This window comes from Penicillium citrinum (genome assembly GCF_028827155.1).
Source record: "Penicillium citrinum strain IBT 23319 chromosome Unknown utg000008l:1.0-2707905.0:1.0-2709502.0, whole genome shotgun sequence".
NCBI classification, from domain to species: Eukaryota; Fungi; Ascomycota; class Eurotiomycetes; order Eurotiales; family Aspergillaceae; genus Penicillium; species Penicillium citrinum.
Window position 1 is genome coordinate 498,768 of NW_026622693.1, and position 24,132 is coordinate 522,899.

At 46.6% G+C, this 24,132-nt stretch overlaps 11 protein-coding genes across 11 annotated transcripts; 6 read left to right on the forward strand and 5 right to left on the reverse strand.

Moving 5' to 3' along the window:
* Positions 1-220: 220 nt before the first annotated feature.
* N7469_008622 (protein kinase IKS1) lies at positions 221-2,369 on the forward strand (the record flags this gene model as incomplete). Its single annotated transcript, XM_056647540.1, has 2 exons — positions 221-276; positions 344-2,369. The coding sequence occupies 2 exons, from the start codon at positions 221-223 to the stop codon at positions 2,367-2,369; spliced, it is 2,082 nt and encodes a 693-aa protein (XP_056497305.1).
* An 801-nt stretch (positions 2,370-3,170) lies between these two features.
* Positions 3,171-5,006, reverse strand: N7469_008623 (prefoldin-like protein; the record flags this gene model as incomplete). The annotated part of the gene is made up of 1 exon (XM_056647541.1): positions 3,171-5,006. The coding sequence occupies one exon, from the start codon at positions 5,004-5,006 to the stop codon at positions 3,171-3,173; it is 1,836 nt and encodes a 611-aa protein (XP_056497306.1).
* A 478-nt stretch (positions 5,007-5,484) lies between these two features.
* On the forward strand, positions 5,485-6,714 carry N7469_008624 (TFIIH/NER complex subunit TFB3; the record flags this gene model as incomplete). The annotated part of the gene is made up of 3 exons (XM_056647542.1): positions 5,485-5,524; positions 5,578-5,818; positions 5,889-6,714. The coding sequence occupies 3 exons, from the start codon at positions 5,485-5,487 to the stop codon at positions 6,712-6,714; spliced, it is 1,107 nt and encodes a 368-aa protein (XP_056497307.1).
* A 307-nt stretch (positions 6,715-7,021) lies between these two features.
* N7469_008625 (uncharacterized protein) lies at positions 7,022-9,995 on the reverse strand (the record flags this gene model as incomplete). The annotated part of the gene is made up of 4 exons (XM_056647543.1): positions 7,022-8,014; positions 8,072-8,754; positions 8,812-9,652; positions 9,681-9,995. 4 exons carry the CDS (start codon positions 9,993-9,995, stop codon positions 7,022-7,024), a joined length of 2,832 nt encoding a protein of 943 aa, XP_056497308.1.
* Positions 9,996-11,006: 1,011 nt separating this feature from the next.
* On the forward strand, positions 11,007-11,316 carry N7469_008626 (uncharacterized protein; the record flags this gene model as incomplete). The annotated part of the gene is made up of 2 exons (XM_056647544.1): positions 11,007-11,043; positions 11,102-11,316. The coding sequence occupies 2 exons, from the start codon at positions 11,007-11,009 to the stop codon at positions 11,314-11,316; spliced, it is 252 nt and encodes an 83-aa protein (XP_056497309.1).
* A 1,514-nt stretch (positions 11,317-12,830) lies between these two features.
* Positions 12,831-13,358, reverse strand: N7469_008627 (uncharacterized protein; the record flags this gene model as incomplete). The annotated part of the gene is made up of 2 exons (XM_056647545.1): positions 12,831-13,072; positions 13,136-13,358. The coding sequence occupies 2 exons, from the start codon at positions 13,356-13,358 to the stop codon at positions 12,831-12,833; spliced, it is 465 nt and encodes a 154-aa protein (XP_056497310.1).
* Positions 13,359-14,285: 927 nt separating this feature from the next.
* Positions 14,286-14,942, forward strand: N7469_008628 (uncharacterized protein; the record flags this gene model as incomplete). Its single annotated transcript, XM_056647546.1, has 1 exon — positions 14,286-14,942. One exon carries the CDS (start codon positions 14,286-14,288, stop codon positions 14,940-14,942), a length of 657 nt encoding a protein of 218 aa, XP_056497311.1.
* A 1,228-nt stretch (positions 14,943-16,170) lies between these two features.
* On the forward strand, positions 16,171-16,770 carry N7469_008629 (uncharacterized protein; the record flags this gene model as incomplete). Its single annotated transcript, XM_056647547.1, has 2 exons — positions 16,171-16,281; positions 16,471-16,770. 2 exons carry the CDS (start codon positions 16,171-16,173, stop codon positions 16,768-16,770), a joined length of 411 nt encoding a protein of 136 aa, XP_056497312.1.
* A 214-nt stretch (positions 16,771-16,984) lies between these two features.
* Positions 16,985-18,295, reverse strand: N7469_008630 (glycoside hydrolase family 64 protein; the record flags this gene model as incomplete). Its single annotated transcript, XM_056647548.1, has 1 exon — positions 16,985-18,295. The coding sequence occupies one exon, from the start codon at positions 18,293-18,295 to the stop codon at positions 16,985-16,987; it is 1,311 nt and encodes a 436-aa protein (XP_056497313.1).
* Positions 18,296-21,088: 2,793 nt separating this feature from the next.
* On the forward strand, positions 21,089-22,541 carry N7469_008631 (uncharacterized protein; the record flags this gene model as incomplete). The annotated part of the gene is made up of 2 exons (XM_056647549.1): positions 21,089-21,160; positions 21,510-22,541. The coding sequence occupies 2 exons, from the start codon at positions 21,089-21,091 to the stop codon at positions 22,539-22,541; spliced, it is 1,104 nt and encodes a 367-aa protein (XP_056497314.1).
* A 675-nt stretch (positions 22,542-23,216) lies between these two features.
* On the reverse strand, positions 23,217-24,039 carry N7469_008632 (alpha/beta hydrolase; the record flags this gene model as incomplete). Its single annotated transcript, XM_056647550.1, has 3 exons — positions 23,217-23,561; positions 23,637-23,917; positions 23,988-24,039. The coding sequence occupies 3 exons, from the start codon at positions 24,037-24,039 to the stop codon at positions 23,217-23,219; spliced, it is 678 nt and encodes a 225-aa protein (XP_056497315.1).
* Positions 24,040-24,132: the final 93 nt, after the last annotated feature.

A 24,132-nucleotide genomic window follows, 5' to 3' on the forward strand; every position in this document is an offset into this window, starting at 1 on the left:
GTATCAGTCTTTCTAACGATATATTGACATTCAAGTAATCCGTGATCTACAACGACTGGTAGGATACCACTGGCAAGTATACTACTGGAGAGTCCGGGGTCACTCACCGCCCGCGTGGGGTATCACTTCGTCATCTTCTCCAATTCGTGCAAGTCAAGCTGCACGCTCTACGCCAAATCGTCTTGGCTTTTCTGCTGCTCACCGCAATGTGCAGAGAGTTATGCCGGACGATATGTCTATGATTCCTTATAACGGGGGAAACCTCGATGTTGTCCTGTACGTATCCGTGTCTTTACCTCTTCATCCCTCTGTCATATGACTAACGGTGAACTACACTGTATAGCCGACACAATGATTCGCTGGTGGTTCTGGACAGAGATTCTCAACAGCTAGCCTTGCGCAATGCAGCCGATGCCCATGAGGGAAATTTGGAGTTCGCGGACTGTCCCTGGTGCCACCGTCCCATGAGAGATAGTAGCAGGGGCAGGCATCGTGGAACCTCTGACCCGGAGGCTGAATTCGTCAATCCTAACTACTTTCGCATGCTGGATAATAGCCTTCCAAGCTCAGCCAGCTCATCATGTCCTCCGTCACCCCGTCGTCGTCTCGTTCAACCTGCTCTCCCGCGTGGTATCACTAGCGCTCCATCACAACCGGCACCCGCTCCGCCGCAGGGTATCTCCTCTGCAGCCTTTAGTCAGGACTATTTCAAACGGTTCTTCGTCGAAGAAAAAGAGCTTGGGAAGGGTGGGAAAGGCGTTGTGTTGCTTGTAAAGCATATGTTAGACGGGGTCTCCCTCGGTCACTATGCTTGCAAACGTGTTCCCGTTGGCGATGACCATGAATGGCTGGAGAAAGTACTTGGTGAAGTCCAACTCCTCCAACATCTCTCACACCAGAATCTAGTTTCATATCGTCATGTGTGGCTAGAAAACGCAAAGATCAGTACATTTGGCCCTCCAGTGGCTTGTGCCTTCATTCTACAACAGTACTGCAATGCCGGTGATCTACATAATTACATTTATGGGTCTGTACAGACATCGAGTACTGCACAGCAGCTCAAAGACCGACTTCGGCGCAAATCAAGAGGTGAACCTGAGCCACGGGCTGGTTTGGGAGGCCCTCGCGTCCTTCAATTAGACGAGATCTATTCCTTCTTCCGCGATATCACCTCGGGACTTCGGCATCTGCACATGAATGGCTACATCCATCGTGATCTCAAGCCCAACAACTGTCTTCTCCACGATACAAGCGATGGGATTCGAGTTCTCGTCAGCGACTTCGGCGAAGTCCAGCAGCAAGACGCAATCCGGAAATCGACCGGCGCTACGGGAACAGTATCATACTGTGCGCCTGAGGTGCTTCGTCAAGACTACCCCGATGGTCCATTCGGCAACTTCACCTTCAAATCAGATATATTCTCTCTCGGGATGATTCTCTACTTCCTTTGTTTTGCAGAGCTCCCGTATGCCAGTGCCGACATCATCCACGAAGAAAACGAGGATCTCGATCAGCTTCGCGCCGAAATCACTGGCTGGACCGGATTCGATAACGCACGCCGACGCCGTCCAGATCTCCCCGAAAAACTCTATACATTTCTAGAGCGTCTACTTGCTGTAGATCCTAAACGGCGACCAACAGCCGACGAGGTTCTTAATGGGATCCAAGCAGGTGCAACCGAAAGCTTCCGCTTCAAAAGAAGCAGCTCGATCAGTCCCGACCTGCCCGGCGGACCTCGAATCCATCCAGCAGACAGCCCACAACCGTCCATGGAGCGTGCTTTATCACCAACCAAAAAGCTACATCCGCACAGTAATCAAATGGGATATCGCCGTGACTCGATGTTTGACTCAAATGGCTCGGTTTCCGGAAGCAGCAGGACGCCAGATTCAGATGCCGTGCTTGAAGATCGACCATCACTAAGTCCGCATCGAAATATAGTCCTACGACAGCGGCACTCTGTTGCATCGCCACCTGAGTCTCCAACTAGACACTCATACGAAGAGACGCCCACACCCACGGCGTCGTCGTCACCACCTCGTTCACAGCACCTCCTCCCACCACCACCCAGCCGTTTCCCAAATATTAATTTCATTACATCAATTCCCTCCCCGGGCTTGCAACTTTCACTATTCCTTTTGAAGGTTGTCTCCGCATTTCATCCATGTTCACCATTGACCGTGAATGCATGGGTTCTATATCCGCTCGTCCTTCTAGCCGCTGTCTTACTTGGTGTTCATAACGTTCGCATTCAAATATTTGCATTACTTGCACATATCCTGGTCGTTGGGCTTGGAATGCGCTTTAACATTCTTTGTGCGTCGCGTGGGGATTCAATTAGTGATGCATCGTCTTGGACTACATTGTAACGACTTTGTTTATGTTTATGACACTTAATAACTGGAATAAATATGCACTTGGAGCATGTGAAGCAGATCTCGTAACAGTAATATGTAAATGGCATTCCTATCAGTAGTTATATAAGTTCAAGTTATAGTATTGTCTCGCTACTATGAAATTGGAATTGGTTACCTAACTGGCAGCATGTGCATATTTAGAATCCATCACACATGAAGATACATTTGAGTACTTTATTATATCTGAGACAAGTGATGATTGAACCATATCAACTAAAAACTGAGTATCTTCAATCCTCAATATAAGAGAAACAGACTACATCCGCAATGTCGAGACGTTAAAATAACCGCATATCCACCAGCTCAAATTCCCATCAGTCCCACGTCCCTACAAAAGATGGCCGTAAGTATCATTAGACAGACACAATACAGACAGGTTTTGCAGTTCGACAGGACCTGAATGACGAGAGATTCGAAGGATACCCAGTCAGAGAATTGTGCCATGTTTTGATCTTGGAATTCACGACGTGGTTCGTACCATTGTAAGATAGAACCACTTGTTGCGGGTGAGCCGCAGCAGGTGAGATTCCCGTGAGATGAAAAAAGGAGAGTGCAGAGTAGAGGAATGATGAAGAGTAACTGAGCGAAGAAACAAAGAAAAGACAAAGGGTTTATTTGGGTAGAGAGTGGAAATTTCCAAGAACTACGCGCAGGGCGAGGAGGAAAGAATGTTGTATCAAAATCTATCGGTTTATATTGGGTATAAATTGTTCAACCAAAGATGTTGGATATCTCAAATGAAAGACCAGCAACTTATTTCATACGAGCAGACCGGAACTTACTGATGCGCCTGGGCTCGGTCTCGCCTTCGCGAATCTCGTATTCTGTATCATTTTCTTCATTGACGAAGCCCCCTTGCTCCTTAATCTTGCGGTTTCGAGCCCTGTGGAATTCTGAAGCGATTTCACGAAGATGCATTTCTTCGTCCAGCTCATCTGGTTCAGGCGCCGCGGTATGTCCAGGCTTCACGACACGCTCAACCAAGGTGTCGGCCAGGGTCTTGCCTTGTGGTGGGCGAGGAATGGAGGAGTCTTCAGTGGGATCGGCGATGGGGGTTGAGAACGGTTTGGGTTCTTGTGGTGTGGAGGGGAATAAAGCAGGAGGGGTGGTGGCTGGAACTGCGTTTGCCTGTTTGCGAGTAGATCGAGCATCAAGTGACTGAGAAGGCTTCAAGGAAATTTCTGCGTTTGTGAGAGTCGCCGCATCGCTAGGAGTCGCAGCTGCTCGTGCGCTCTTAAATCGCGAGACCTTCTTGGGAGCATCGCTCACAGCTGGCTGAGATTCTGGAGCACGCTCGGTTCGTTCAACAATCGCATCCGACAGAACAGTGACATCCGGCTGTTTCGAAGGTAGTGTTCTCTTTTCCGCTGCGGCGGGTGCTGGTTCAGCCGCTGGTGCAATATCAAGATTCTCTGCAAAGGCAACCCGCTTCTTTGGTTTTTGGCCCTTATCAGAAGGTCCCACGTCATTGGATTGAGGTTCTTGCACGACTGGAGGGTTTTCTATCTCCTGACGCATTTCCTCCGGCAGGGACTCAGTATTTTTGCCAATGTTGTACATTCCACGCGCATTTAGCTTGGCTTCCAATTCGCGCATTTGTTGATGATAGTCTTCAGACAACACAGTATGTGAGCGGCCAAACTCGTCTTCATCCTCCTCATCATCTGAGTCAAATGTATAATCGTCGTCTTCGTCAAGCGAGAATTCACTTCCTTCCTCGTCCATCTCTAGCTCAGCGACTATAGCACCTACTTCATCAATGCCGTATTGAAGCATTTCTCGACGGAGTCTGGCATCCTCGGGTGATTCGTCGATATCTGTGACGGGAGGTTGTTCACGGTCTTCGGGCGTCACGAGTGAGACGGGTCGGTCGAGATCAGGGTCGTCGGATTCCACAACACCGTTTGCCTCTGGCTCATGCACGGGGCAATCCGGAGAGTGGGTATGCTGTGGTGTGGATGCTTCGGCCGGTGCCTCGTCAGACTTCTCACCCGCTGGGGCATTTGCAGTGGCGGAACCGTTGTTCTGAGCAGGCTGAGTCTGGGTAATCTCTGGAATATTCTGAACTCCAACTTGCTTTAGCACGTCCAGTAGCTCCGGGGCCTGATCACCTGGCGTATTGATCGAGCTCGATACGATCTCTCCATCATCATCCAGCTGCTCCATGATCTCTCGCATAGGAAAATCAGCACCTTCAGTGGGCACCCGGTCCTGCTCATCCAGAGCGTGTAGCTCAACCTCCGCATTCTGCACTCTCTTCTCAAGAGTAGATATGTTTTGCTTCACATAGTCTATTCTTCGACCAAGGAGATCGACGACCTGCCCTCGTGATCGGGATGCGCCTTGGGAGCCCAAAATCTTCCTCATTTCTTCTTCGTCAACCAAGGTTCCTCCAAACTCACTGCCCACAGCGAGGAAGTCTTCCGTAGAAGCATTCGAATCGAGGAGCTTAATCTCCTCACAGATTCCATCGTATTCGGCCTCCCAGGTTCGCCAGTGGTAAAGTGATTTTTGGATCTGGGAGATGTTATCTTCGAGAGCTAGTCGGCGTTGCTCTAGTTCGTTGAGGTCATGGTTGGGGATCCTCATGGTGTTGAGTGACAGAGGACTCAGCATAGGCCCTCTTTTATATATTGAATATTACAACGAAGGTCGTTGTAAGATGTGAAGAGAAATGAAGGAGGGGCAAAATAGCAGAGTCCAAAAGAAAAAAAAAAAGCGCGGCGCGCCGGAAAAAAAGTGGGACTGGTGGAACCTGCGCTTATCGCCGCTCGGCAGAAAAGAGGAAAGTTGCTGTGTACTTTAAACATTTACTAAACGACTTAGATATTGAGTATCTGGATATAAATATTGGGGCGCCATTTGAGGTGAATCAAGTCTTCGAGAAAATCTCTTTGTCAAGTCTGGGATTGCTTAGAAAATAGAGTCACGCTGGCTTTCTCAACACAGCGCTTTATAATGCAGTCCAGGCGGTGACAAAGGCGGTGAAAGCTTTATAATCGTCCGTTATCGCCGCAGCTCACCTTGGAATGCTTTCAGTCTCCAGTAACTCCTCTATACTCTCACCATGGCATCCAAACAGGCGGTTGATCGCAGAGATGAAGATGGTTGGTCTTTGTCCCGCACATTAGATTGATACAGAACTAATCCAATCACACAGAGGTCTGCCCCGTCTGCAAATCCTCGCGGTACCTCAACCCGAACATGCGATTCCTCATCAATCCAGAATGCTACCATAAAATGTGCGAATCCTGCGTCGACCGTATATTCTCTTCCGGCCCGTCCAACTGCCCCGTCGCTGGGTGCCGAAAGACTCTACGAAAGAACCGTTTCCGCGCACAAACCTTTGAAGACATCGGTGTGGAAAGAGAGGTTGATATTCGACGACGCGTGATGCACATGTGCGTAGCTACAACTTCCTGCTTCAAATTCTTTGTGAAGAATGAATTTTACTTACGAGACTTGTATCAGTCTAAACCGCCGAGAAGAAGAATTCGACACAAAACGAAATTACGACGATTTCCTCGAACAACGAGAAGAAATGATAGCCAATCTAGTCTCCCGCATCGACGTCGCAAAAACAGAAGCTCAACTCAAACAATACGCCCTCGAAAATGAACAATCGATTCGCGCAAATCAAGCTCTAGAAGAACAAGAAGCTACCTCCTTCCAAGCCCGCATGACCCAAGAACAAGAAGAAGCTCAACGCCGCCGCCAGATCGCTCGTCAGGAATACGAGAACGAACGCCGCGAACTCCAGGCTGGGCGTGAAGATTTCCTCACCCGTCTTGCTGCCGGGACGTCAGCCGACGCGGGTGCAATCGCCAGAGAAGGAAGTAAAGTCCACCTTAAGAAATCATCTGCCCGTCGCAGTGAGGAGGATCGTATTCGGCAGAAACAAGCTGCTCTGCGGGGAAGTGAGACTAAACGTGGTGGCGCTGCTACGCCTACGGCTGCTGGTCCAGCTGATTCTGGTTTAATCAAGGGTCTACGAAAGATCAAGACGCCCGAACCGGAGAAGCCATACGATCCATTTATGGGGCTGGTTCCGGAAAAGAGAGATTATTTCACTCTTCAGGAGTCATATCCTTCTTCGTACTTGGAGAGGCAGCGTCAAAATCAGCAAGCTTCGGCTGGTGGGTACGACTTGCGTGAATATTACTCGCGTACTCTGCTCGAAGCTTTTGCTGGACTTGGTGTTTTTGTTGAGGATGAGGTGTCGAAAAGGGATGCTGAAAAGGTTTCCCAACCTGCTGCTACTGAGGGTGCAGCTATTGCTGCAGGGAATGTGAAATAATGAGAACCTTCAATGACGTTGCAATGTCATTGAATCTGGCTTGTAGATAGAGCATTATAAAGAGCATAGCGGCGGCGTATCATGATTTATATGGTCTATTTTGAGGTACCCATTTATGAGTTACTGAATTATAAGGAATAGCACATTTGATTCGAAAATATCAATTTTATTACAGCATCAAACTATGGAACACGCTCGAATTGACCAAAACGCCATAGGGTAAGACAAGGCATAAAAGCGGATGCATTGCATATTCACGCCAAACGAACAAGCTACAAGGGTTATCGAAGAATCAAGCAATCAACCACTAAGCACGGCCCGTCAACTCAGCAGTGCTCTCAATACCTTCCCAAGGAAGCTCGGACTCTTCATCCAAATCAACTGACTTTGTGATATCGACACCAATCGATTCCAGTGTCTGCTCCATTTCTTGCTCGGTCAAGTGGTTGCCAGACTTGTGGTCTTCCAAAACGTCATAAAGAGCGTATATCTGGTCGGACTTTTGGTCAACCTCACGGACCAAGGTCTCCACCTTCTCCAGGAGAGATTTGCGCTGGCGCTTGGAGATAGATGCATCCAGCTTGTTGTAAGCACTTTGGTAGCCCGCCAATTGCATCTTCAGATGCGACAGCTCGTCCTCAAGGGCCTTCAGCACATTGGCAAGGGCAGTAGCTGGTGGCTGGGACGGCCTGATGGTAGGCTCGGGGTTATGTACAGATGGCTCGGGCATGCGCTCAGAGACGGGGATTGGCTGGGGGACCTTGACGGGTTCATGATCACAGTGGCCGTCATTGGGTAGGACATTCTTGCACACAGTGCAGTTCTTGCCATCGTGCTGGGCAATATCATCAAGAGCTCGTTGGGCCGACTCCGGTAGACGGGTCGGGTTGCTGGCAGCAAGGTCTGCGCGGCTGAGGGTGATATCGGGGAGAATAAAGGCGGAGGTCATATCTTCCTTTGCCGCACGCTTCTTGCGCTGCGCCGCAGAAGCTACAGAAGTGACTGAATGATCGGAGTGACGACGAGGACGTTCAGCAGTGGGGACAACTAGACTCTCATCTCCCTCGGTGGTTGCAATGGAGCGAGTGGTCAGATCACCAGTAGCCGACGCAGGTCGGGGAATGGAAGGCTTAGGCTCGCGAAGAGATGATTTTCGAGGAAGAGATGTCTTCAGGATGCTTTGGCGAGTGGAGTTGGCCGTCTCGTTTCCTGTCAAGTCTTTCGGGGCGCTTGAGCGGCGCTGCTTGCGCATCATTCTTTCCTCCTCCAAGGTTCTTCGGAGACGAGAAATCTCATTTTCCTGGAATTGTCCATATCAGCAAAATGTCAGGACAGTGTATAAAGCGTTTGTACTTACATCGATGACGCTCAGCAGGGTCAAGTCATCCGCATCGGATGGCACCCTGCTTTGCTCGGTTGTCTCAACGGGGCCACTAACATCCTCGACAACCACGCGCTTCACGCGCTGCTTGCTGGTATTTGGCTGTTTCTTGGAGCTCTTCGATTCATATGCACGACCCTCTGATCGAACCCTCTTCGATCCAGATGGCCGTTTGGGAGTGGGGACATCGAGGGAGAAGAGGGCATCGTCAGCACGTTCCTTTTCAAGTCGGGAAATTTCTTTGTCGACTTGAGTAGAGACCTTTGCGCGCGAGGTGTCGTTGCGTCTACCCTTGGAGTTGGAGCGGGTGCTTCGAGCAGTCAATTCACGAGTACTCCGGCTCATATCTCCGCTGCGGTCTGTGTATACTTGGCTGTCATCGACCTCAGATGCGCTGGACATCTCCGAGTCACCGGTGTCTTGTTCACGATCCTTACGTCCGGAGAATCGAGACAGTTGGGACTTCAGATCCATGTTCTCCTGTCGTAAGGCCTCATTTTCCACCTTGAGCTCACGGGTTTCCAAGTAAGCGACCCCCAGCTGTGAGATGGCAGATTCACGATCCTGGTTCAGACGCTTAACTGCAGCTTCTTGGACTTGAGATTTTCGATCAGCAATGTCGAGCTGGTTTTGTAATGCCATGTTGGCTGCTTCGAGTTCTGAGAGGAAGTTAGCAAATTTGTGTGAATGATGAGCACCATTCGTTCGAGACATACTTTGGTTTTCACTGACAAGCCGCTTGGAGCTCTTTTTATATTCGCCGTCATCGGCTTCGTATTTATCAGAGTGTCGTGATCGGCTTGCCTTGAGCGCTGCATTCTCAGCGCGGTAATTCTCTAAGCGCTTCTCTGCGTCAGACTTGAACATTTGAAGCTCGGCGACTTTATCCTGCAGAAGACGCAAGTTCACAAACAATGCCTTCTCGTCGTCGGGAATAGGAATAGAGTCGAGGGGCATGTGTTGACGCGTCATCGAGACGTTGGTCGCGTCTTCATGGAGAGGTGACACAAATCGTGTAGATCGCAACTTTGATTGGCGTGGGAAGACGGGGCTTCCATCTTCGTACACGCCAGATACAAGTTCAGAGATATTGGGAAGGTCGGGGAGGAGGAAAGAGTTGCGAGTCATCGTATCGCCCATCGTGTTGTTTTGGGGGTGTTGATTGTTGTGAGCCTGAGCCAAGTTGGTCTTGCGCGGAGTTCCTGCATTGCTGTTGCTTCCAGATTTGCGCACTTCCTTCGCGTATGCTTCACGGGATGCACGTTCCACGGCCTCGGCGATATCTTGGGAGTGATTTGGATTGGCAAAACGCGTCGATCGCGAATTTGCCTGTGGTTGAACTGGTCGTTCATCGCCCAAGAATGAACCGTCGTATGAATCCCGCACCTTGGCGTGCATATCAGATAGAGTGCGACGCTGCTCGCGTTGTTGAGCCTTTGAAATTTGTGGGCTCATGGCCTTCTTTTGGGCCTGGGTTGCCTGGCGCAATTGAGCGTCTTTGCGGAGGTTCTCGCTAACAGCGCGTCTTGTCGAGCTGCGGACTGGTTGTTGTTGCTTCTGGGGGGGTTGGATATTCCACACGCACGGCGGGCGAGGAGGATCGGACACTATTCTCAAAGCTCATGACGGAGTCGCGCGAATCGTCTACGCGACGCGGCTTACCAGTACCGCGTCCCATTTCCATAGACAGATCGTGATCCGAGAACTCATCCTCTGCTTGTACTTCATGTTCGTCTTCGTCCGAAGGTGATAATTGTGAAAAGTCGGGAAAAGCGCGGTCGATAGTGGAGGTGTTGATTGCAAAGTCTGGCTCGTCGTCCATGTGGAACTCGCGGGTAGATGCCAAAGCCTCGTGTTCAGGATCAAAATCCGACATGGTCAGACTCAAGTCCCGAGGCATCACGAGAATAGGCAAGGGTTACCCTTTGGTAAACAGGGTAAATTGGGAGGAAATGAAGAGTGAAGTTGAAGTTGAGAGAAGTTGTGAAGACTTGAGGCTGGTTTGTTTTGAGGAGGCGGGAATGTTTGGGCGCGCGGGCCAATCAGCGTTCATTCCGCAATTGAGGGATCCACTCAATACAATGTATACTCGTCGAGGAAGATATCAACATTCTCTCTAGTGGATAGAATTATTATTCAGAGCTGTAATATCTTATAAAAAAAAAACGACAAAGGTAAAATGGCTCATATATAGTCTACAGTCATACTCCAGTATAACTGAATCTTGCTGAACTGCTTCAAGTAGTTCAGCATGTCAGCATACAAACATCATAGTTACTAGAATTGCACCTAGCATAAGATACATAGTCAATGACATTCAACTCAACTTGAGGCCATGCTATACTCGCTCTACCTAGTAGCAGATTTTTATGTCGGCTAGTTTATACTATCAATCAAGGTACTGAAGGAGTATACGGTCTCAAGAGCAGCAAAGGAATCTGTTGCACAATGCGCTTGTCTCGGGACGCTTTCTTTAACCAGCGCATCTTCATTCATATCGTGCAGCGTTCCTTTGAGGAATCTAGGACAGTCTCAGAAGACACTAAGTAATTATCTGCGCATCCGAATGGAAGTTGGAGATTACTATTGTTTCAAGCCGCAACACAGGCCTTGTCCTAGTAGCTAGCAAGTACCACAACTTGAAATGTTTATTTAGATATATGAGACACTGTAATGCAATTATAATACCTTTAAGCTATAAATATGAATCTATATTGCACTAATCTGGTTCTGCTCGTCCTAAGAGCACTTCAAATCATAGTTGAATTGGTCATTTCAACTCTAGTAGCACTTCCATTGATACTACTACAATTGCCCAACAAGATTGACCAAAAAGAATCTGCCGGTGATCTCCTGAAATACAACCAACAGGCCCTCTTAAGTGAGAAGTCGTTACATTTGTTACTGCAATATGATCATCCCGAACGATGCACTCAGAGTACTGGCAAGTAAGTGACTTATTGTTTGTTGGTATGCTTATAGAGCTTGAACTAACACTGACCACAGCTGTGGCTGCTATCATGTTGCTCGGACTTGTCTACTCATTTTTAGGTCATTTAGTGAAGTATCTATCTGACCTATGCCTTCCTCAATGCCCGTCGGAAAATCTAAAAGATGCTGATGCAACGTCGGATGATGATGATTTTGACCTGGATATCTTTCTCCTAAGCTTTGAGCGAACATTGGAGAGATTGAGCAAGGAATCTAAACTAGCTGAATAAACAATTACTTCCTACTATCTACTTGTAGCAGAAGACATGGTCGATTTACTAGTGTTGGCAAATTACGAGGTATACATTGGGGTGTGACATACAGGTTACAATAAATTTCCACTTCCTGCTCGTGTTCTGCGTTGTTTACATATAATATGCTGTTAGTAGACTTGTTTTTTTGCTGTTAGACCAATTAATCCACTAGTAGCTAGACAACTAGTATATTTAGGACTTTAAGTTTGGAACAACTATTGATAAACCGTTAGCCTACCCACAGCCATTCGCTGCTTCGTAAGCTTCCAATCAAGGTTGAGAGGTCACAGCCATATTTATTTCCAACCTCTCTAGCACAATCGTCCGAAATCCGATGGGATAAATCCCATTCCTCTCCAAAGGTTTTGCCCCGTGAAGATCCATAGATTTCGAGGTAGTGCTCACACTGTGAGCGCTATCAAAACTTCGTCTTATGAATAGGGGCAACCTTGCTACTCATCATCCACAGGCAAATATATATTATACATTTAGATGCCAACCAGTGCGGGAGATTTCTAGGCAGCACCCCGCGACACCCATAGGACTAAGGCGTTGATCCTCCAGTTTCAAGAATAAGTTTTGTAACCTACATAACGGATTCATACAACATCCGATATACTACGTATATATGAAATTCTTGTACACAAATATTTTGTCTGATTCTCACCAAAACGGTTGTTCCTTTCGTCATCATTTGTCAGTACCGCATACAAGACTCATAATATGTCTCCATAACTCCCTACATCAAAATTGCAGCTTATCCGTGATATAATCGAGAATCAGTCACTCACCACCTTTCAAATAGCTGAAGAGACCGAATACAGCAAAATAACGATCATAAACATATGCAAAAACTTGAAATTGTTTCGAAATATCAACATATCCCCAACTCGAATAGACCGGAGACCGACAATTATTCCACTAATAATCGAAATTTTTTGCAATCACTTACTTCGAAATCAGATCTCTAACTTGATAAAGTAGCTGTTTTTCTATGGGCCAAGTTTTATACAATAACTATAATCTCAAATATGTTGATTCTTGACTTTCTCACCGAGGATCAATTGGTTAAGATCTAAAGATCTCAGCTGGGGTTCTGGATACTTCTAAATATTGTAGGGGACGAAGAAGTTACTACCAGTGGAAGTATTTTCAGTGCCACTACTTTACTTTCATTTTCCAATATTGATAAGTGACTATCTCATGAATCGCTAGTTCCATTCCTCTGTCTCCAAATTGCCTGAAAAGTGGTCTTCATGATATACTTCCCAGCCATGGAAACATAAGGAAGCCACAATGAGAGGACAAGAAGGATCCATTACAAAGTGTACAAGGCTCATTCAATAATGCTGTGATATAGAGGTCACTTCCCATGCCACTTCACTGCTGAATGAAAATGGTTCAGCCTTGCAAGGGATCCCCCCTTCCCCCTCATTGAGGCTTCCTGATGCCTCCATAACAAGTAAATACGATTGAAGGGAGGGGCAGCATCACTCAGGCCAGGCGAGGCCGAGGGCAGTGAGAACCCTTTCGGTATCACCTCTATTCTTGGCGGAATCATAATAAACTGCGCCAATTATGGCTTCCATGGTGGTAGGCATAGCCTTCTTTCCGGCCGTCATTCCCCACTGGCCCGGGTTCTTCACGATGAAAGGGTCAAGTCCAAGGGCAATCCCCCTGTCATAGAGGTTTTCATTAGAGGCCACCTTGGTGATAATATTCTGAATCTCTCCTGTTGATGACAACATATTTAGTATACGTGCAAAATAGTCAATGTTAAGGCAAGGGGACTTACCCGGAGTTTTGTTCCTCTCTCGGCCTTGATCAACGAGAAACTGGCGGAGCGTCGCATCGCCAACCAATGCAAGAGTCTTTTTACCGCTGTGGTTGTAGATACTAGGACCTTGAAGAGCCTCGCGAATCAAAGTCCGGTGGGTAAAATGATAGGATTTTCCGAGAACCGAATTCTCGAAAGCCTCGATATCTTCGTCCGAGGGGAGATGCATGGAGATAACCATGGCGAAGATTCAAAGTGTATTGATAATAGTGATGTGGTGGATTATTGTGTCAGGAGCAATGGGTTTGCATAGAAAGTAAGAAAGAAATGGAGAGGAAAAGAAAGCATTTTATACAGAATCAAGACGGAGACAGAAAGGCAGCAAGGTGGGCGCAGCCCGATAACATGGCTAGGAATAGAATAATGTTGGGCTTATGCTGTGCTCAGCCTCGCTTTTCTGTTGGCCGTAACCAGTTCATAAGGTATCGATGCATGCTATTCCCTGTCTGTAGTAGCTTGCTGTTGCATGGAAATGTGCCCAAGTATCCAACCTGTGGCAAATCATCATTGGCAACGCGAGAGATGTGCCATTCTAAGTTTAGAAAAGAATTGAAGACAGTAAAGTGGTGAAAACCGAGTTCGAGCGCGTCTGTACGATAATTCCACTAAAATATATCGACAAATGCAAAGTTGACGGGAATATATCCTAGTACGGACTAATACGCTTGAGGTTGGGCCTTAGTAGATAAAGAAAGTGAGAACTGAGTTAAAACTGATTTCGAAGAGGAGTCAAAGGGGTACAATGGCATTCGTCCTGGTTAGCACATAATTGTTGTATGATAACAAGGATCTTTGTATCAAAGGCTTTGTTGACGTAGTCAAAACTACAAAGTATATTATCTCCATGGCCTAATCTCAGTTCACCCGGGGCAAGATATAAAGTAAAATCTAAGCTACTGGCTTAGACTTTCTCGAGGTATTAGGCTCTAATCAAAAATTCATGAACGTCGAGAGAGTCTCGAAGCCTTTACACATACCATTTCATCAAGATTCAGCAATATACAGCGAATATCTATTCGTAAACCCCGTGATGATCCACAAGGAAAAAGAATTTGATTGAAAACTTAAGAATTAAAAGCGAGAAGACGAGAAGTCTCTATCTAACATCATGGGTCAGTGCACATCTAGCATCACCGAGCACGATGAATGCTGGCCGTATATGCAGCCTAAAACTGTGAAGGAAATGGAAGCTTGGTTTGGAGAGCGCTTCGAGGAGCGAACAAAACAACTCATTCAAAGAATCAATCGATGCAGAGAGCAAGAAGCCAGTCCAACTCTTGCTAAAATCCCCACAGCCCATCGCAAAGCATTTGTAGCTGCGCTAGACAACGCATCTATGGAGTGTCAGGCCCAGGATTGGAAATCAGAATGGTGGTTATATCGCTTCTGGCACATAATCGAATGGTCAGCCGAGGACAAATATCAGCGAAACATTTCACTATCAACCTTAAACTACTTCGAGACTCTGATTAAATGGCGAAACGAAAGAGCCCATGAAAGCCGTTGGTTGGTTGTTCAGGAATACATGGTCGAGTTGAGACTTCTAGTTCATACCCCGGATTTTGCTCTTTCGGAGTGGCTGATCCATGCATTTGCACAGTGGCTTCGCTGCAAAGATATACCGGGTATGCCACCAAAACTAGAGTACATGCTTGAGTACTTTCAATGGAAACCAATTGAGAATCCACGGACCCCAACGGAGTATTCGATTGCCAATTTGCCTCGGAAAAGCATCGATACTCTGATTGAGTCTGAAGAGGTTTAGGAATGCGGCATATGCCGTGAGGATGTAGAATCTGGAATTGAGGTTACCGTTCTACAGCCCTTCTGTTGTCACTGGTTTCATACAGGATGTATCCACTATGTACTACTGAGCCAAGGAACAGGGCCTAGATTGTGTCCAGCATGCCGAGCTCACATTGCTCTCAAGCAAGATGCATAAACAATGAATTGTGATGAACCATGGAGTCCAGATCAACATAATAGTCTCGAATGTATTATAGACGATTTCGGAATTTAAAAGCTTTTCCAGGTCTAATGCAGAGGGATTTAGACCATTTCTGCCAATCGTAGGATAAACCCTACACTCAGTATACAAGCAATTATTACGTAGTTATGATAGCCTTCTTTCGCTTCAATCTCCTATTACAATTCCATTTAGAGCAGGTAAGTCTGTACATGTGTCTATTTCATTTCAATCCCGCGAAATTGGTTCTCCTTCGCCAGAGAGCTAGAAATCCACCTCAGTATCCCTTGATACTGAGGTGGATTCCGGAAATTATATTTCGGAGGTTTACTACTAGTGGAAATAGAGTGATGGCCGCGTCGGAAACAATGCATTGATAAAAAGAAGAATCTTCCTTGCTGGGATGTTGTCATTGCCCGTGAAAATTGAATTGGATCGGATTCTGTCATGAATTTAACAAGGCCATTCAAGTACAAAGAAAAGGTAGATTTAATCCTTTGACATACAATTCACAATGACTTCGAACTCAAAGAAGATTGTTGCACAATTCCTTGTTTCTTGACGTTCGAATATTCATTGCGTGCATTGTCATATCAACTCGATATTTCAAGATCAAAGAGCCTTGTCTTCGAGTATAATCGAGGTTCCAGATAGATCTAGATCCTAGATGAGCTCGATCTTCAGATATAAATGAGCTTAATCATCCACTGTGATGATTTATCATCACTTTTCAAGCTCTCACGCTAAGGCGAAAAGAATTCGAACAAGAGACTCATATACTTTGCTCCATATGAATTCAGTCTCATATTACAAAGATATCCACAATGACGAGCGTAAATGCCCGATGCCTTCGATCTGTGGGGATCAAAATCCCAAGACTAAGTGAAGACAGCGCCGAGGAAATGTGGAACCAACAGACTAATAGATTAATGCTCTACTAAGCAAGCAAGCAGTGGCAAGAGGCCCTCACGCAGTTTTCCGCAGGCCCAGTGCAATTATGCAAGATAAATGTATTGAGGCATTGATCATGGCAGTTCGATATGCGCGAATTAACCCTGAATATCTTGACTACATGGACCGACAACTCTGGGATATAATCGAATTAATCTTAGAATGTGACGAATTCAGTCGTCGGCGAGTAACTTGGAACGTTATAGAACTGATACAAGAACTAATGGCTCACAGAATGTTTCCAAATACGACATTTGTCGAATTCTTACAGTACGCCGATGCTTGGACTAAAATGTTTCAAAACATAAATGTTGCTTTTGAAGAGAATTTGCTATCAACCATTGGAATAATATTTTCTCAAATACTAACAAATCAGGCACTAAGCAAAGAATTGGCGATCAATCGCGCATTGAAGCGAGAATTGGCCCGGGAGACCTCGGATGAGCCTTGTCCGATCTGCGCTGACTATATTCAACCTGGAGAGTACATTACATCTCTTATCCCCCATTGCATGCATTGGCTTCATGGCTCTTGTATTGGTCAATGGCTGATGAGTGGAAACGCAAACAATGGTACGTGTCCAATGTGTCGAACCGTCATTCCACTAGACCTTGGGATCCCGCCGCCGGCTCCTGAGATAATGGATGTGGTCCTCTTCTGGGAAGATCATGTGTAGTACGCTACAAGATATCAATAGAGAACCTTGTAAATTTGGAAAATAGTTCAATAGTTAATTTAAAAAAAAGTATTGCAACGTTCTTCAATTCGGTAATGATAGTAAAATATAGTATTTCATCCAACGTTGCACTGCATCTGGTGCTATTCAAAACATAATACTAACCCCGGTCCTCGCACTAAAGGATTGTGGCAATGAATCATCCATCAGACCCTCAGTTATTGCCAGAAAACTTATGCCACACCTTCTTGAGTCCATTTAAGTGACCGGGCTTCTTTGGAACCGGGGGTGCATTGTTAGGACTGGGTCTCTCTGGGATTGGGGGTGCATTGCTAGGTTTGGACCACTTTGGAACTGGAGGCGCATTGTTAGGCTGAGCAATTTCACTTTGATTGCTCGCAACTGTAGATCCACCACCAACAGTGACAGTCAATAATTTTGGATTGGAGTCGAAGACACTGCCAGACTGATCAACGCCTCCATCTGGGCCCACATCGTCGTATGGGAAAGCATATCCACGACTGTTAATGGTAGTAGCATGGCAGATACGCGCATAGTGATTGGTGACGGCATTTTGATAATAGTTAGACACCACCTCCCCATTAGGCTGTACGTTATTGGTCAATAAAGTAGATCGATTAAAGGCCGCCGCAAGACGAGCTGTAATAGCGTCCTTTGTGGGATCACCCGAGACAGCGAATGCCCCTGAACTGTTGCTGAAGATGTCTGCTGTGGATGGTTTATCATAGGAGATACCCCCAGTCGAAAAATTGAGTCTTCCGTTCGAAACAGTGGCAGTTACATTTCCTGCTGCGGCTTGAGTGTTGACTGTCAAGGTGGTGCTGGAATATTTGGACCACACTTGATTGACGTAGGCATCGTAGTAAGACTTGAAAAGCGAGTTGTTCAAAGTAATACCATTATTTGGCGAGACAGCACGGATATTCGCACCATTTCTAGAGATGATCAATTTATCCCATCCCGCATTATCCTTCGCATTCTGCGCCCGAAGACCAGAGCAAACAGCTTCCAGTCCATTAGAAGGAAGACCCTGTACAGACTTCGTCACCCCTGACGTGTTTGTCAAGGCAATACCAATGGGCAGCGATACGAAATCCACATCGGTGATATTGACATAGAGCTGTGCAGAGTTCCAAGTAAACTCGCAGAAATCCCAATAGAGATTATAATTTGGATCCGATGGATTTGACGACGAGGGTTCCACCAACGCAGGCCCAGGATTGACAAAGAAAGTCAACTTGCCATCGCGCACAAACCAAATACGCCCGCCTGCAATATGTGGAATAGTAACCGTCTTGGTACTCCCAGGAGCTCCTAGAGGAATCGCGCAATCCTGACTCAACGAGGTGAGGGTTGCAGAGGGCGATGTGGGGTAGTAGGCAGTTCTGCCGTCTGCCTGCAAAAGGAAAAGGGCATTGTTGTTATCAAGAGCTTGTCCGGTGATGTATGCGTAGACCGAGTTTGATCCGGTCGAATTGACCAGTGCAAAATTCAAAGTGGCCATTGCTTGTAGTTGCAATGAAGTCTGTTTAAGAAAAAACAGGATGGATCTGCCTCGTTTGAGGAGCTTTAGTGGTTTAATTTGGCTTGGCTCTTTCGGGAGTGTCGAGCAAATCTGATAGGAAGATGGAATGGTCTTTATGGGTCCACCAGTGGAAGGTCGTCTGTTCAGGAACCCAGATTCTTATATAACTTTATATCCATGCCTTTCTTGACGCTAGCCTTCATAATGGGCACATTCAGTAGGGCAGGCTGACAGGACCCTGTGATAGAATGTTGCGATGACCTCTCGCAATTAATGCTAGGGAAATGCGCGAACCGGATGGATCAGCGACGCTTTTATTCAGACTAGCTCATTTAACATTTGCAGATCTTCACTGCAAGAAGAGCATCTGCCGACAGTCAAACTCTGTGAATGGAACACCTACAGGTATACCCAAAGGGTTCGTTGCCACGACGCGATCATGCTTTGTGGGCAGATGATCTCCCGCGTGTCAGTCTTTGCCGGGGCTTTGCCTCATTAAGGGATCGTCATAGTCAGTGAGTAATGATGAGAATAGCAGGATTACCCCTGTAAAATCCGGGGTTCTTGAGTGGCGCCGGACTCGAGCTAGAGCCTGCCAGTGGTCAGGGGACAAATTGTGGCTTGTTTTTGGGAGGGCCATGCGATGCAGAAGATCTATGTGCACTCCAATAACTTACTTGTAAGGCGATCTGGATAGTAATGCCTCTACACCCTTATGATAAACAGGAAAAGAAGGAAATACCACGTAGGAATATTGATCAATAGTCCGGGGTGATTTAATATGCTACCCTGTTTGCGGTGTCCCTCTTCCTTTCGTTCCGTTGTGTCTGGGGATCAGGATGATCTTCTTACGGGTAAAATGAATTATCCCTAGATTTCGGAATGGAATGACTTGTTTATACAGTTCAGCAGAACATCTGACTCCACATAAGCTTCATGTCGTGTAATTATCCTGCCATGAGGTCTGCTGCTAGAAGGTGTAGTTCCTACGGGTGTGAATGACAGTCATACAACTCCGCCGGTTCGTACAACCCTTACCCTATAATAGATTCAGATCCACTGCTGATCCGCAGGAGAAGCGATGCCTTTGAGGAGAAGCTACAATCATTTTTCATGTTGGATGCGCGCTGATCGAGGAGGTGGTTTCTATTTCTTGGAAGGTGAAGTCGCCTTGGAAGGGATAATCGCAATATAAACTGTCTAAAATTTGTGTGAAAAAGCCGTGCTGATTCTGAAACGTTTCAGAGTTAAAGACATCGATTAATCCTTCTTACCCTATTATTACTTCCAGAAATCAAGGACCAAGTTGGCTCCTCAAGATCGGACTGTGGAGCTCAGGAGACCAAGAGTGCTCTTCGGGGGTGCAGCATAAATTGCCAGATACTGCCGAGGTCATAATGATAGTCTGCTATGGATATCCTTCTTGTAATATGCGGATATATAGGTGTATGGTCAAAATTCCAATTTTGGCTGGCCTGGACGCCAATCAAATACCTACACTTTCACCCTCGCGGAAGCTGACGCTGCGTTCAGATCGTAGACAACATAATACGTAATGTGGATTGCTGCTCGATCTACACTAAGCGAAATTGGAAATTTTTCGTCATAGCATATCGGTAATCATCCTTCTTTAGGAGGCCAGTGTACTGTTTCTGGTAGTATAGTTTCAACTTCCCATCAATGCAAGAAGTAGCCTTGAAATATAAAACCTGCAGACTCATCCCTTGCAAACTTGAATCTATGATGTTCCATTTATATCTCCAAGCTCACTGGGAATCACATGGTACAATTTAACTCTATCTTAGTATCTATATATCTGATCTGTAACATGCAATCTGCCCTTTCCTCATTGCGTAGTTGAAATTGTGATGCTCGATTTGCAATACGAATATTACCAAATATACCAATAATACCGTACTGCCCATACATCAACACTTTCCAGCTTGACTTCATCTCTTTCTTCTTTTTCTTCTTTCTTCCTTCTTCTTGCTTCTTTCGTCTTTCTTTGTTTCTCCATTCAATATATTCTTTGAGGAGTCTCAACCAATCTATTCGTTCCTAATTTAAGTCCTGTCTCACTTTTCAATCTTCAATTGGCCCTTCCCTTTCTTTTCCATCCACTGCCACCACCCCCAAATCAGCCACGAGTAAGGGTGCTTGTTGTCTATAATCTATTGTCCGTATCACAAATCAACCCTTGCGGCCAACAGCTGCAGCAGCAGGAAGGGCGCTCACTCGTGCGCCAATCTGCCTACCCACGAGCTCCACCGATAATTTCGACGGGCAAGACAGTTTCACATTCAGTACCTAACGCGGATCTCCCGTGCAGGGAACGAGGATCCCTCCCGGATCTCTCACGATTTCCGAGTCTAAACACCATTAGCTCTGCGCTGAGGGGATGAAAGCAATGAATCGATGACTTGTAACTGCTGCAATACGCACAGACACAGACGAATCCTTTCACCCAGACACGATCGACACCGACTTTCAGGCCAAACTTGGTCGCTGGGACTTTTGGTCAAAACTGGGATACACGCACGCGCCCGCCTTGACTGGTCCACGCCGGACTGGCGTCTCACTGGATGCTCCACTTTTGTTCGATAATAATAGGAATGGCGTCCCTGAGCTTCAGCGCTTGCTCCACTCGCGCCTAGAATTGATTACTTGTGGTGGCTGGATCCTTTGATCTTTCAGCCGTTCTTCTTCCTTTCGACCTCATTGAAATCTGGGGGAGATTTCCATTTCATGCCGTCCGAAGATCTCTAGGGCCCGATGCCCGCTCTATCCATCATGTACATTCCACAGAAGCGGGATCTTAGCCGGAAGAACAATATCTTCATCATCGTACGTCAGCCTGTCTGCTCTTTCACTTCCGGTCGCATCCGTCAACTCTTACGGCCATCTTATGCCCAATATTTACAGTACAACTTTGTTCTCGTGCTAACTCAAACATTTCCTCATAGTGTGCCTCGATTATTCTTTTCCTTTTATCTACGTCTGCGATATGTTACTTTGGGGCTCGATGGCTCCGGCAACGGCACTATGAGCCAAAGTATATCCCCGGGCAGTACTTTAAACGCAAATGGAAGAACTGGTGCCCCGGCAGCGCTTCATATGGCCAAGTGCCCAACCAAAATACTACAAGGACAGATCATGATACCTCGTATCATGGGGAGGAGGTCTCACCTCCGAGATGACCACAACGCCCACTGCCGATAACAATGTACGGCGAGAGACATCCATCCGATCCATCATGACCCTACCTCCCTACTCTGCCAGCCCCAAACCGACTGAACAAGTCGTCGCTAGGGAAGGTGAAAGAGGTGGAATGGATATGGTAGTGGAATTCCCCGAAACACAAGACGAACAAGAGAATCGTCGTGAAGAGCAAATGGAAGCGTTATATCAACTCCGTGTTCAGAGGCGTCAGCAAGTTGCTGATCGCGAATCCCGCCGACGTGAACGACGAGAAGCTCGAGCTCGTGGAGATTCAAGACGTCTTGAGGAGCTCGCAGCAGAATCTCGGGCTCGAAACAATAATCGTCTCCGTGGAGACAGTAATACATCTATCAGTGCATCTGCGGTCCTTGCTGAGCATCAATCTCGTGAGCGAGATCGACGTATTTCTAGTGTCAGCTACGCAGACATTGGCCATGTCCGACACGACGGATCACGTCTACGAGCCGACTCACACGATTCAGACCACCATCCTCTTCTACAAGATTCATCACTCGATTCGTCTTCGCCTTCCTTGAACGACAATTTCATGCGCTCTCGAGGAGAGTCCATGGCATCATCCATCATGACGACTGACACCGCTGCCACTGAGGTTGATCACTGGGGTTTGCGGCCAACGTCCACGCGCGGGTCAGGCCATCCACTATCCCAACCTGACGAAGAAGATATCACAGCTTTGACCGTCACTCCGCCACCACCAGAGTACGATCACCTCGAATGGGGTGAAGCCCCAGCCTATGAAAGTCCGATCCGAGAACGTAGAGAGGATTCCGATTCAGAGAGACCACCGCCTCTTCTGACCCGCCTACCATCCATTCACGTCAATCTCGCCAGCCCGATCTCCTTTTCACCAGTAACGTCAACAGATCCACATCCCCAAGATGTGGATAATGGATCCTCAAATCCACCCGACTCCCCACAGACGGGAAATGACGTTTCGAATGTTCAAATAGGGACTACTGACAGCCACTCGACTATTTCACGATGAGTCGACTAGCTGAAAAGACATATCGGTCTTTACCTCGAATGCATCGAACTTGATCTCCAGCAATATGTAATGAGCATGATTAACGATTGTATTAGCATTTCTTCCTGTCTTTATTTGTTCTCAATCATCAGTCTCTCGTTGTTATCGAGCGTCAACTGGGATGGAGGCTTCTTTCTCGAATAGCAAGGCGTTCGGAACTGCCTTTTGAATTTTATTCTGATCTTATTTCAATTTTGGGCATGTGATGGATAGGATTGGTACGCATGGAGGAACTTAGATAGCACAAATTCATCATCAAATTACTTTTTATACTCATTCTATTTTCAAGTCATTTTACAATACTTCGATTCTTGAATGGATACAGCTTTCATGTTATATTATGGGAAACTAATGTATAGTCCTACCGGTACTTCTCTAGCATGAATGGCCTCTCGTCTACAACTCAAGTACTACTTCTATTGAGTAGAGGTGATTATTCACACTACCGACTTTGTCCAACCAAAACTAGATACTCAATATTTTCAATGAAAAGAAGTATTATTACCAGCACTAGTAAATGAGTACGGTGATTCACTTCCTGAGTTAAATCATTCAGGCCACGATATGTACATTGAGAACTACTTGCTGAACATCATTCTATCTAGCAATGCCTTAAACACAGAGATCAACCCTGTCTCAGGACTGTTCTGTCTCGGCAGTCGCTCTTTTGATAAACGAAGCCACTTCATCGGGTTTAGAAAGCCACGGAGAATGAGCTGCCTTGATCTTCTCCGTCTTGAAAACGCCTCCCTTGCGCTGGGCCCGATCAACCATGGCCTGCTGCACAGGTAGAGGAATTGCTTGATCATCTTCACATAGCAAATATGAAGCCGGAAGCTCCAGATATGCGGCATTTGTAGCTGGGGCGTTCTTCGTCACCCAAGCATGTGGACGAAGTGTTTTGGCCCATTCAGCACCATCTGGCACATCGTGGAAAAAGAGTGCTTGCGGGTCACTCGCGGTGACTGTACCATTTTGCTCCTTCGAGTATACGTTAATACCTCAACTCTCGGAAATCGAGATATCTTCAAAACAAAGAAGGCCTGCTTAACTTACATCTCGCACATACCAAGGTGGCGGAACCCCGCCAAATGCCCCGATAAGACTTTCTCCGAGAGCTGGGATGAACGCGGCAATAAAAATTAACCTCACGACACCACCTTTCTTGCCAGAGGATTCACGTTCGTATTTGGCCAGTCCATCCAGGGCACTGTTTACGGGTAACCCAGACCAGCTGTGCGATACCACGAAGACATTTTGGCCGGCATTGGCTGCTTTCTCAACTAGAGAACGCACGGCTTCAGTATCTGGCTCCAGACCTTGGACCTTACTTGGGTCTTGAACGGATGGAAATGCCACAGTGTGACATTCAAAATCGTCGAGTTTCTCGATTAAAGAATCGAAAACGGTTGGGGGGGTACCAAGCGCCTGGGGCAAATATAATCGCTGGTTTGGACATGGTATGAATCGATTAGTGAGAGGACGAAATTAGAAAGAAAATGGTGTGAATCTTTCTGATTTTTGAAAGAATATCAGAGCAGTCACCGGGAAT